General features: G+C 55.9%; 1 protein-coding gene across 1 annotated transcript in view; it reads right to left on the reverse strand.

The window, feature by feature from the left end:
* Positions 1–389: 389 nt before the first annotated feature.
* KY (kyphoscoliosis peptidase) overlaps positions 390–12,889 on the reverse strand; it is a 53,839-nt gene continuing 41,339 nt past the window's right edge. The window contains exons 9-11 of the mRNA XM_032333732.1: positions 10,371–10,559; positions 8,998–9,188; positions 390–4,935 (exon numbers count right to left, since the gene is read on the reverse strand). Of these exons, the coding sequence (XP_032189623.1) occupies positions 4,040–4,935; positions 8,998–9,188; positions 10,371–10,559 (1,276 nt within the window). The 3' untranslated portion in view covers positions 390–4,039. The remainder of the gene's footprint in view (positions 4,936–8,997; positions 9,189–10,370; positions 10,560–12,889) is intronic.

Below are 12,889 nucleotides of genomic sequence, written 5' to 3' on the forward strand. Positions count from 1 at the left end.
TGGCTGTTCGTGTTGTCTATTTCCCTAAATGTCTAATTTGTGAATAACCTGTTTAGGTAACCTGCTGGGAAGTTTCTGTATGTATCTGAGAATCAAGACATAGATATATACTCAAAACAACAAAAAAAGAAGGCTGATAGGCATTTGGGGTACATTTTTTTCTTTTACTAATAACAGAAATTAGGATTGACTTGAAAAATTTCAAGTTAAACAAGATTCAATGAAAGAAACACTGCCTTCATGTTCTTCAAAGGCATGTGAGCCAGAGAGGGGCTGAGCTAACCTAATTATGTTTTCTTTAATGTGACATAGCTATTTGCCTGACATTCCATTTGCATCTTCCCGTCACATTCAAATGGCTGGGACATTGATTTTTTTTTTTTCCCCCCCCCGCGGACTCCCTTTGAACATGAAAGTGTTTTTTCCTATTTTTTTCCCCCCTGGTGAGAGCAGTGATAAGAACGGATCGATAATTACATTGTTGGATAAAAATGAATATAAATTTTATTGAAAAACAACACCAGCAACAATGTGGGGAAAGCCTACTCAACAGCCACTGGCCCACACAAGTCAACACACACGTTATGAAAAGTAATCAGCTCTTAAGATTTCTGGCTACTTCTTTCCAATGAAAAGAAATGATAGACCCCAGAGAAACTGATGTGGGACACAGACGCACATCACCCCTGAACACACTACTAACAGCGAACGATGTGGCAATCAATAATGTTCACTTTGTGTTTGTTGGGGACGATCTAGTGTACTTGAAGGATTAACTGGTTTAGAGAGAATTTAGTCCTTCCAGTTAGCCTAGCATCTAAAACCCAGACCACTGGGAAAACTTTTCCAGTTTTCAGAGTCCTTTGAGAAGAGGATTTTCACAAACTTTCTTGGCACCTTGCCCCTCCTGCTTGAAAACAGGAAATAGTTCTTTATGTCTAGCCTAAATCCTTCATGCTTCAGTTAATCTATTTATTTCCTTTTAATCTCCGCAGGCCATGAGGAGTCTGTCTGGGTGGGGCGGTGCAGCATATGGGGAACTCACAATGACCATAATCAGATTGAAACGGCGTCCAGCTGTGCTGCTGGCACACTGAAAGGAGTTAATTGCCGTTGTGGTTGTAGCCCATTTGCCCCCCACTCCCACACCCTCCCCAACCTTCTGCACCCTTCTGCCTGTGGCCAAAGCCCTGAGTGTGATCAGTCTCGGTCCTTCACCAGCGTAGTAACGAGCGCGGTCAGAGCGGTCCCTTCCGGTCCCATATCCAGCGTTGTTTCCATTTCAAGACATGATTTCTCCGGAAAACACCCCCGAGTATTACATGCCGTGTCTTCTCACCCTGCCAGGCAGTCCCCGAGCTCGCCTCACGGCTTGCGCGTGCCAAAGATGTGCTCCGTGTGTACATGAGGAAACACCCAGTGAACTGAACATAAACGTCTCAGTAGCGAATTTCAGATTCTGCCTAAAAACCCCGGGGGATCCGCTCGCCCTCGCAGTTCCACGCTATGGGCACCAGGGGGCGCCCGTGCCATTCCACCAGACGCCGGGACTCGGGTACCGGGAAACAAAGATGGGGATTTGAATAAAAGGCTTCAAAATGCAACCCTGAATTCTATCCTGAGCAGCATGCGTGTAAAAATTCATGAAATTGGATTTCATTCCATGTATTTTTACTTCGGTGGAAAGAAATTCAGGTGATTGCTGACAGTGCCTACAGCTGTCTTTACAAGGGTGGGGGGGGAGGTTAACACAGAAGGAGGGGTTCCGGGTTGCTCTGCAGACCTTTGGAGAGGTTGGGCCTGGTCTTTCTGGGGCAGCTCCCGTTGTGCGGAGTGGCATCATCCTCTGCCCGCTCCAGAATGTACTGATTAGTTATATTATTTTTATAAAAAGGTACATGTCCTCATCAGGACTAGCCATGGTTCTGGGTCCAGGTAGTCACATGAGTCATAGAAGGCACTTGTTATTTGGATAAAACACAGCAGCACATTTCTTTCAGCCCATAAAATCAAAGGTGTGAAAAAAGGCTGTTTTCAGGGTGTAAGAACTCCCCTTGTTTTCCCGTCGTGGTTACTGCACAGCGGTTCTGCCTTGGGGGCCTTTGTGCATTTTCCAGGTGTGAGTGACAACAGTGCCAAAGGCTTGGGTGGCAGAGCCTGCCAGAGGGTACTGGACATAGGCCAGGGGAGAGCGCAGACCCCCATGGTGTGCTGCCCTTGTATTCCAGGGCCCCCCACCTGGTGAGGCCTGAGTATCCCTGTCACATGGCTCAAGGTCAGGTCCAAGTTGGGTGGCAGCGAGGACCTTTGGGGAGGTGATGAAGTTTTGGGAGCCTGGAAATTTAGGCAGTCCTCTTTGGGGTGCTGCCAGGCTGCTGCCACCCACCTTGAGCTCTGAGATGGCAGGGGCAGGACCCCCTTGGTTCCCTCTGTTACCACAGCATCTCACACGGAGCCCGGTGCTTATGAAGTGCCCCGTGAACCTTTGCTAAATACACGAATGTGAGGATGATGGCAGGGAGGGGAGGCATGGGCGTCCGGCTGGCTTGGCTGTCGCTGATCCTGAGGACATGCAGAAGAGTAGTTAAGAGGCAGGGCGCTGGGCAGTGCCAGTTCTCAGGGTGAGGGCACTGACACTGGAGAGGGGCTGCCAAGCTGACAAGCCAGGAGGTAGGGAGCCCCGGCAGGGGCTCCTCGTGCTGGGAGGGTGCTGCCATGGCCACACAGGGCCTCTCCCTCCTTCCTTCTCCCCTGCCCTTGCAGGAAGGAGCCAGCCTTGCCGCCGTTGCCACGGCAACACGGGCCTGAGGTGCTGCTGAGGGCCGCTGGGCAGCTGAGGTTCCTAGGGCTAGAGAAGGCGGCGTGGAAGGCAGGACCCCAGGGGTCCCTTATGGCAGAAAAAGGTCAGAAGGGAGATGGGATGCAGACAAGCCCCAAAACAGCTCCCAGAGCAGGTGGAGGTCCCTGTGTGGGCTTTGCTGGTGGGGACCCTTGGGGGTCAGCAGAGCCCTGTTAGTTCATGAGTCTCCTCGGCACTGTGGTATTTGCTCTATTCCCTGCCTGGCCTCCCTGCCCAGGTCTTGATTTAGGGTTATCAACAAGACCCCCCGACCCCCCAAGGGCCTAGCAGCCTCTTGAAGCAACCTGTGCAAGTGCAGGCCAGGGCCTGAAGGAGCCCAGCCTCTGAGAGGGCCTGGAGGGCCACCGACTCACTAGACTGAGCCGGACTGTGGGCGCTTCTGAGAGCGCGGAGTCGGAGGCCTCGCGCTCTCACTCTTAGGGGATGGGGCTGCTGGGGTGTCCCCGGCCCTCCGGCCCTCCACCCAGGGCACCCAAGAGTGGGCCCTGGGAGCCCCCTCCTGACTCTTCTATCGCCACATTCTCAGTGTTTCTGGGACTGTGGAGCCTCCAGCCAGACGCAGGCTGGCGAGCTTCCTCTTCCGACCTTCCTTCCTCTAGGGCTCTTAAAGAGCAAGAGACAGCAGGAATGCAGAAGATGGTCAGGTCTGGGGGAAAAAAAATGGTAGTCTGACGCTCCCTGGGGTCCAAGAATCTGTGAGAGACGCTGAGGCTACCTGAAAGGGGCTCTGTGATTCATTCAGGGTGACTCAGCCTTGCAGACCGGTCTCTCTTGGGCACGAAGGACAATTCTCTCACCATCGCGTGAAAAGCTTTCTGCCTGGGCAACCTCCCTGCTTTCCCACATCAACCCTATAAAAACAACAAGAGCATTAACACGAGAAGGGGGCATCTGGGCAGTGGTGTATGGTTCACAATACCTTGGATTTACATAGCACCTTTTTCTTCTAAAGGGCCCATGCCTCCGTCCCCTTGGCCGCGGCCACAGCCAAGTGAAGCCGTGGGATGCAACATCCCCGCCTCCGTGGCCAAGTGGAGAGACTGAGGCAGAGGCCTCGAAGTGGTTTCATGCAGGCTCGGCGGTGTCCGGGGCTCTCTGCACCTCCGTCGGGCCCTCCCTGGGCAAGTGTGGGCTCGGCCCTCTGGGAAGGGGCGGAGGGGGTGGCTGGGGCACCAGATCTCACTGGGCGTTCACTTTGTATTTCAGGATGTAGGAGTAGAAGTTGTGGTTGGTGTTCTCCAGCACCATGACGTAGATCTCGCGGCAGCCGGCCGTGCTGCAGCTGCCCTCCCAGTAGCCCTCTTGATTCAGGGTCAGGGGCCATGTGTCCTGCCCCTTCACCAGGGCTTTGGCAACCCCATGGAGTTTCAGTTTGAATGAGACGTCCCGGTTGGCGGGAAGCACGCCTGACAGAGGCTCCAGCAACTCATTGCCCTGCCCCCAGTTGCCAAAGCTCTCGGGGAACATGGGCCAGTTCACCTTGGTGTTGGTGCAGCACAGGAGGTAATTGAAGACGAAGACGTAGTTGCCTGGCTCCAGCCTCTTCTTGACAAAGATCTTGAGGGCAAACTTGCCCGCCTGGGGCAGCTGGACCTTCAGCTCGGCCCGCTTCTCCCGCTGTAGCTGGAAGATGTAGCGTCGCTGCGTCTCCTCGGTGATGGGGCCTTCATCCCCATGCAGGGAAGCCAGGACGCTGATGCCCTCCTCCACGTCGAAGCTGACAGAGCAGCGCCCGTCGCTGGTGTGGATGATGGGGTCGGGGTGGGAGGGCTTCACGATGCCCATCTGCTCCGAGAACCAGCTGGGGCCCACGGGCTGGTGCAGCTCGGCCGGCAGCCGGACGCTGAGGTCCACGTAGTTGCACTTGAGCGTGTACTCCAGCACTGAGCTATAGACGTCAGAGTTGCCCTTGGCAAAGATCTGTAGCTTGTGGGTGCCCACCGCCGGAGGGTATATGTCCAGCTTCATCCCGTTCTTCCGGAGGCTCAGCAGCCCGTGCTCCTGCTTGCCGTTGAGCATGAACATGAAGAGTGTCGGGGCACGGCTCTCAATGGTGATGGTGGCTTTCCCGTTCACTGTGGAGAGAGAGCCAGGGTCAGGGGCGGCCCGGGATGTGCCGATGTGCTGCTGAGTGGTTAACACCTGACTCTCGGGGGAAGAAGCCCTGACTCTACATCTGCCCATTTCCATGGTGTGAGTGTTTCCAGCATGATGGATTTTAGGTGATCGAGACGATGTCCCCGAACACCGTGTAAGCCAGTCGCGGCACACCACGGGAGGGGCTCCCCTCCGGGCTGCGGGTGTTCTCTCAGGGTGAGCACCTCGGCAGAAAATCTGCCCCAGCTCTACTTGTTTGCCTCACCCAAGCGATTCTGGATTTCATTTAGATGAAAGTGGCCTGGAGGCTTAGCCAGATTTGAGCAGGGGAGAGGGCACGGGGGCAAGGAGGGCCTGTGACTGCGTCGAGGGGCTCCCTTTGTCTCCTTCCAGTCTTAAGCCTTATTTCACGTGCTCCCTCCGGCCTCTGTTTATTACAGTGGCAGTGTCTGTCAGGTGAACCCTGGACCTTCAAACCTGGCTGGGAGGGTTTCATTGCCAGAGGCTGTGCTCGAGGGGCGGGGCTGCCTCCTTGCTCCTCCCACTGCTGCCACCCCAGGACTCTCACTTGGCTGTGGCTTGGCCTATCTCTGGAGGACTTTTGCCTCCCCTCCCCTTCTCCCCTTATCCTCTGGTTTTGTCTTCCTCTGTCCCGGTCCCTGTTTTTCAGGGATAGGTGGTCAGTTCTCCTGCTCTACCGACCATGAGAACTCCCCTACCTGGTCGTCCCTGCCTTGCAGGACCATAGGGAGGGGCTGTGGCTCCTTGCAGAGCCTTAATCCTCTTCCTCCCTGAAGCCCCACACCTGCGCCTTGTCTCAGCAACCGCCCCAGCCCAAGTCGGGTTCACAGGTGAGTGCAAAGGAAGGGGACAGGCTACCCTCAGAGCCACTCTCCCCAGGAATCTTTTCCCAGTCTGAGGTCTAATGCTTTTGCTGGGGAGGCCATGTCTGGGCTCTAGAACAAGTACCTCCAAGACTTCCCCTCTAATCTGCCCCAAGGCCCTGACTCCAGGCTGCTCTGCTCCTGAATTCAGGGCTAATTCCCAACTAGCCAATGAGAATCCCAAAGCAGCCGCAAGAAAGGACGGGCATTCACTGGCTGGCTCCTTCTGTTTCTCCACGGACTTCTTCATCTGGAACCTTTACCCGGCCTTCCCTTGCAGGGAACCCCTCCCCGCTGCAGTCCCCTTCCTCCCACATAACTCATCTGGCCTCCGTCCCCACTCTCCAAAGACTTCGGTGACTTCCTTGGAGCCTCTGGGCTGCCGGCCCACCCTCCTGGCCGCCCTCTTCTCCTCTCGCAGCCCCGGCCCGCTCCAGCCCTGTCCAGCCACCACGGCACATTCCCTCTGCTGCCATGCCTTCCCTCTCTGCCAAACTGCTTGTGGGGTGCTTTGGGCTATCTTCTTTGGCCGCTTTCTTTCTCCACTGCCTCCAGCCACTATGGGACATCTGTCTTATGGTAACCTCCAAAGGAACGTGCCCCAGAGCAACAGACTTGTTACCAGTCTCTCTCTGTTGAATCTCTCCCCTCCCCTTGCTTCCTCTTATAGACAAACTCAGTGCGCAGAGGTTGTCTCAGCCTTCAACTGCTCATGGCCCCGCCCTGTTCCATCTTGCTTCCGAGTTGGCTGTGAGATGGCACAGAATTCGCCTTTGATGTGGAGTCCCATCCGAGGGCCCCTGGCAAATTAGCTGCCTGGTCACTCCTGTGTTCACTTGCGTGAGTCACCATCAAACTGGAGACCAGTGAGAGTCCTGTCCCCTCCTGCCTGGCCTGAGTCAGGACCTCCTTTTTGGGACCACAGCGTATTCTCCTGCCTCTTCCAGGGTACACATCCCAGAGCCTCACACCTGTACTTCCCTCCACCCTTTTCCCCCAAACCAGATAAGACCTTGGCACAACGTCTGACTGTAGAGAAGCCTTTTCCTGAGCCCTCAGTAAGGTCCAGCTCCCCTGGAGGCCTTTCTTGACGCTCCACATCCCCTTCAGGAACCTTAGCATTGTTGTACTGAATCAGTTCCTGCGATGTCTATCTTCTCCATAGGGGTGAGCGCTGCGGGGAATTGGCTTCCTGCATCCTTTCCTGCGTGTCCCAGGCCTCACCAGGGTGCCTGGGCCAGCAGATTCTCTGCAAAGGATTGCTGAATGGCTGGAAGATTGAAAGAAGGACTGGCGGCCCTAGGGACTCTGTGGGAGCCCGTGGCCTCTCCTGCATCCCTTCTCCCTCCACCTCCCCTTACCCCTGTTGCTGGCATCCCCCCCCCGCCCCCCACATGCCCGTCCTCTTCCTTCCCTGCTTTTCACCCACCTGTTTCTCCTCCTGCTTTCTTCTCTTCCCCACTCTTAACAAAACTAGCTCCAACAAAGAAATAGTCCTTAAATATGCATCACGAATATGGGATCAGATTTGAGATTACTGTATATTAAGAAACCCAGTGTTTACATTCTGTGTCTCTTGCCAAGGCAAGTTCTACTCCGTGGCGTTAATTTGACCTTGGTGTGGCCTGGTCCATGCTTCCCTGTGGTTCCATGGCCCACACCAGTGAGAACAGGCTCCCTGTCTGATCTGTGCCCAGAAAACGTGTTCTTGAAGATAACAATCTCACACTGTCATTTTAACAGCAGGAGCCTCCAGATATTTGTAGTTTTAGAAGAGTATTTGAGAGCTCAGCAAACTGGTTAAGGAAAGCATTGTGAGGCAGAAGGAGGAAATCAGCTAGAATCAGCACAGGGATACCTGTGCTCCCCGTGCCCCTATCCCTCTACATGGGGGCTGGGGCTCACCAGCAGACCCGCCCACAGACCTCTTCATGCTAACAGCCAGTGCCAGCTCAGGTCCTCCCTTTTGGGAGTATGGGGACCCCGACTCTCCAAGATGATGCCAACAGGTAGGACTTTCCTGAAATGTGGGGGTGTGTGTGGGTGGGCTTGGGGGGTAGGTGCACCAACTAGGCTGTGGTGAGCCCTGTAGTGTGTCCAGGTTATGTGCCCAGCCCTGGACCAGGCACCAGGGCCTTCGACGTACATAAAGCAAAGGTCATGAGGCTCGTGACCACAGTTCTGTACCCTCTCCCTCACAGCTGCCCCCCCCAAACCTCAGAATGCCCAAACACACCTGGCTGGGTGCCTGTGGCCCCTGTGGGGATGTGGGGAGCAAAGGTCAGTCTAGGCCAGCCATGGGGACAGCTCAGCTATGGGTCCTGCCCTTCCTACTCCCACGGAAGTTGGGAGGAAAAGGCTGGACTCTGCCTCCAGGAGGGAAGCTGGCAGAGATGACAGGCATCTGAACTGGTCAAGGGAAGGACAGAGAGGAAGGCAGGCAGGCTGCACCCCTGGAGCCAGCCCTGGTCTAGGGGTGCTTGAGTTCAGACGTTGGGGGGCTTGCTGTGTCCTTTCAGAGCGTGTCTGTCCCTGCGTGTGGTGACGCCTGCTCTCTTCCAGCTCCTAAGGCCCCGCTCAGCAGCAATTCCCTGATAAAGCCTCCCCCAGTCCTCTGTCCCGGGAGACCCCTGCTGCTCCCCCACTCCCTGCTTGGACCGCCGACACACAGAGCCCAGCTTGGCTGAGCCAACGTGTCCTCTTGGTCCGGAGTTCGGGAGAACACAGCAGGCTAGTGAGCTTCTGTCAGGGATCCGAACTGGGAGGTGCGGACAGCCAGGCCTGAGGCGATCCTTTACCTGCTGCAGGAACTGAGAGAGATTCACCCAGCTGGGGACCCTCTGTTCCTGGCTCCCTGACAGGCTGGGCTGTAATTGGGGTCCTAAGGCCTAGGGAAACCCAAGCGTTTCCTATGCAACTGCTTTTTGGTTTATGCTGCCGTGAGGAGGTGTCTGTCCCTGCAAATGTGACCTATGGCTGTGTCCTCGCCCGGGGGGCCCGATGGCCTTGGCTGCCTTAGTGGGCATCTGCACATACACACAGCTCACAGGGAACTCCCGGGCCCTGGCTGGGTCCCCTGGGTGCCCAGATGCCTGAGGGGCAGAGCTGGCTTCCTGTCCCTGCTGCCAATGTGGCAGCCACCAGCTTTGGGCTTACCTGTTCTGAGGACAGAAGTCTCTGGGTGGGCGCTCAGCATCCCCTTGTTGTAGAATTCACTCTTGTGATACATGTTGCTCTCAAACTGCCTCAGGGATTGAGGTGGCTTTAGCAGTTGCCAGTTCTTGTTGTCTGGGAAGTGGTCCTCAATGAAGAGCGCAGGGTGGGTGAGGAAGTAGAATTCATTGTAGCTAGAGGTGGGGGCGAAAGCTGGTCAGTAGCCATGGGGGTAAGTAGGCCTCAGCTCTGTGGAGAAGGAGGTCGGGGCTCGCAGGGGGACATTCTCTTGTCTAGCACCTCCACAGGAGGGGTCCTGCCAACAACCCAATGGGGAGAGGCACTATCTCCAGTCTTATCACGGGCACCGCAGATGGCCCCTCCATGGCTGCTTGCAGAAATAGGGGCCATGGCAAGAAGGCCTACTCCAGCTGGAGCAGCGTCCAGGTGGGGAATGAGTTCTGCCTACTCTCAAAGCCCAGCAGAGATTTGAGGGAGCAAAGGCATAACCCAGGCACCCGGTGTCAGCCAGCATGATGGAGGGAGGGCAGGCAGTGGAGGTGCTGGGTGAGCAGCCCTCTTGCGATCCCTGGGCCCAGTGAGACAAGAGCGGGCAGTGATGGAGATCAAGAGAAGAATAGGGAGACTCCGCTGAGCTAAAGCTTCATGCGCAGCTTGTGTTTGGCTTGTATGCCGACCTGTTGAGATTTAAACTGCAAAAATCAGAGACAACGCTCTCATTTTTCTAGATAAAAAAGAATCTGAGTCACTGAGAGATGTTATAATCCCGGGTGGATGTCATGGCTGTAGGGTAAAACCGGAGTTGGCCAGAGCCTTGGAGAAGAGACGTGCTGCAGCGCCCTGCGGCCCAGCACCCTGCCCCACCGTGGCCAACAGGGACTCTGTGCACCCACAGCACCCTTTCCCACAAACAGAACCCCTTCCTCAGTGGTGCGATGTGGCTGCATTGGGCCCAGAGAAGTGGAGGAAGGGAATTCAGACTTTCTTGTATTGTAAACAGCCAGTGGGTCCAAGGCCTGAAGGGAATCTGCGGAAGGCAAAGCAGCTCTCAACTTTCCTTCCATTCTTGTATGGCCGGTGGGCAGATGCGGGGCTTTCAGCCCTTGGGCCAAGGCAGTGATGGGGAGCCCGAGGAGGGCTTTAGGCAGTGGACGGTGAGGGGACAGAAAGATCCAGCCCTTCCTATTGGCTTGGACCTAGCACACTGCAGAGCTGGAGGAAGCCTGGGAGTGGCCGGCAGCAAGGAGAGGTGCCCTGGGCCCTCCCGGCCCTCCTGGCCCTCCCACTTCCTTCAACCTCGTGCCTCCCCGCTTTCCACCAGCTGGACGCCCAACAGCCCTGAGATTTCTACTTACAGGAAGGTGAATTTGGAGGTGCTAGAATCCACCAGGCCACTGCCCCAGGTGCTGTCCACCAGGTGCCATCTCCCCTCCAGGTACACAGCGTTCCAAGCATGGTCAAATTCCCCCGAGAAGCTCTGCCCCGTCTGGTAGCCAAAGCCCTTGGAGTAGCCAGGCACAGTCACGCAGTGCACTCCAGCGATCCTGGGGGTGGGACGGGGGTCTGAGAGGTGGCTCCTGCTGGGGTTGCCGGACCCCTGCAAATCTGTCTATGGCCCCAGGCCTCAGGCAAGTCTGCGGTCAGTCCCTCTGTGTCTCTCCTTTTCCCTCCCTTTCACAGAGTCCCATACAGACAGCCTGAGGGCTGTTATTTCCAGGACTAGGAGAGAGGGGACACAGGGCTGGCTAATCCTGCTGGCGCAGACTGGCTTCAGTCCCCACTGCCCGCTCCTCCCTAGAGACTGAGCAAATCACTTCAGAAACATCTTTCCCCAGATGGAACCCGCCTGAGTGCTCCACCTGGGGTCTTCACGAGGACAATGGGTGCAGTAGCGAGGACCCCCCAAGAACATGGAAACCAGGGAAAGGATGATGTTTTTGAAGGATCAGAAAAGCTCGAAACATGTGGCTGAGGAGTTGGGTCTGGGTGACAGGGATAGGGTGTCAGGGAGGGGTGGGGTATGAGGGTACAGAAAAAAGCTGAGCCCTACTCTCTCCATGACATCATGCTCTAGGACACCTGTGTTAAGACAGCCAGGGTAGGCCAGCCAGTATGTCCAGCCCTGCTCAGAGCAGACGGGCCCATGGCTCAGATCACTCAGGTCCACCTGCCAGGGCTACCACAGTGCGTTCAGGTCATATGCTGACTGACTGTCCTGGCCACAGTTTCGGTGTCCCCCACAGATGTCCTTTGAGGGTTGGAAACGTTGGCCCTTCAGCCTGAAATTGTCCAGCCCTCTCGACTGTGCTCCTCCATGGCTTACAAGCACTCTGGCACCACTTCGGGTGGCTGGGAGAGTGAGGGATGGATGGCGGTCACCTGTGGGGACCACAGAAATCATGGGCAAGCTACAGTGTGGGTGTCTGTAGCTGAAACCCCGAGGCACCACCCCAAGATCAAAGCAAGAGGCCGAGTGTCCTTCCATGAGCAGCTGGCCTTCCTCTGCAGCTGCCTGCCCATGCCACAGCAGTTACCAGGGCCGGCTGCTATTCTGACCTGGGGACGCCCTGTGCGAGCCCTCTTGGGGGTCTTTGTGTGAAGGAAAAAAAGGTGTTCCTTCTTAAAGAGACTTTCTTTTGAATTCTGGCAGCTTGGTATAACAAACACACTGTCTATGCTCCCCAGGATGTTCACAGTGGCTCCCTCAGTGGGGCTCCTCCAAGCATCGCCAGCTGCCCTACTCTGCGCTCGCCTCACATGAGTCAATTCTGTACTCTCTGTGTCAGCCAGGCTTGGTGGCCTCTGGTGGCCTGGGGCCTTCTGTGGACCAGCACTGCGGACTCCAGTGCCCTCAACAAGAAGGCCAGGGGCCTCTCAGGGTGACGGAGGAAACAGCTCCACATTCGTTACAGGAACAGGGGAAATTTTCCCTATAAAAACATATGTTTCTAAATTTTTTTTTTTTTTTTTAAGAGAGTTAGAGAATGGGAGAACACCTGCATGTGAGCAAGCTGGGGAAAGGGAGCGGGGAGGGGAGAGGCAGAGGAAGAGGCAGAGCCTTCAAGAATCTCAAGAAAGCTCCACACTGGGCCAGACTCCACCTCACCACTCTCCGAAATTCAGTCAGACGCTCAACCGGCTGAGCCGCCCAAGTGCCCCCAGAAAGTTTAATTGCCCACTGGAATACTGGATTAAATATTACTTATCATTCGTTGAGAGAAGCTGTGAAGTGAAATGGGGAGCCTGCTCGTTTCCACATTCCACTCCGCTTCTCCTGAACAGTGTCCTGTTCCCACGTGTGCCTGGGCTTCCCTCCTCCATGGGGTGCAGGCCTGCCTGCGGCTTCACAGAGGAGGGCTGGGCCTCCCAGGCTCTCTGAGACATGCCAAGGGAACAGAGCAGCCAGGCGCCCCAGGAAGGACTTCAGGAGCATTCGGGGAACGGGGACAGAGAACAAGAGGAACGGGATCCCGATGTCAGGTTTTTCTGCTGATAAAGGCCAAAACTTACTCCTGGAGCAGCCCAGATTCAGGAAGCACAGGAGGCAGCAGGCCCAGCAGAAGCCCTCGGGGTGGGGTGGTGGAGAGTGGGTGTGAGGGTCGGGGGGCTGTGCATGCCTGGGGAGTCCCCTGCCTCAGAAACTGCAGAGAGAGTGGGGGCATGATTCTGGTCGGAACTGAATGTGTTCACTCAGAGAAAACAGGCAGCAGAGGGGGAGAAGCGAGAGCAAGGCTAGAAGGGTGGGATGGAGGGGCCCACTGCGGGGCTTCCCTCAGAGGCAGGGCTCCCCTTATTCAGAGTGAGTGAGAAGAAGTGTGAGGTACGACGTGCTCCTGACACAAGAGGAACGAACAGAAGCCTACGAAATCCTGCC

This window comes from Mustela erminea, chromosome 1 (assembly GCF_009829155.1).
Source record: "Mustela erminea isolate mMusErm1 chromosome 1, mMusErm1.Pri, whole genome shotgun sequence".
Classification (NCBI taxonomy): Eukaryota; Metazoa; Chordata; class Mammalia; order Carnivora; family Mustelidae; genus Mustela; species Mustela erminea.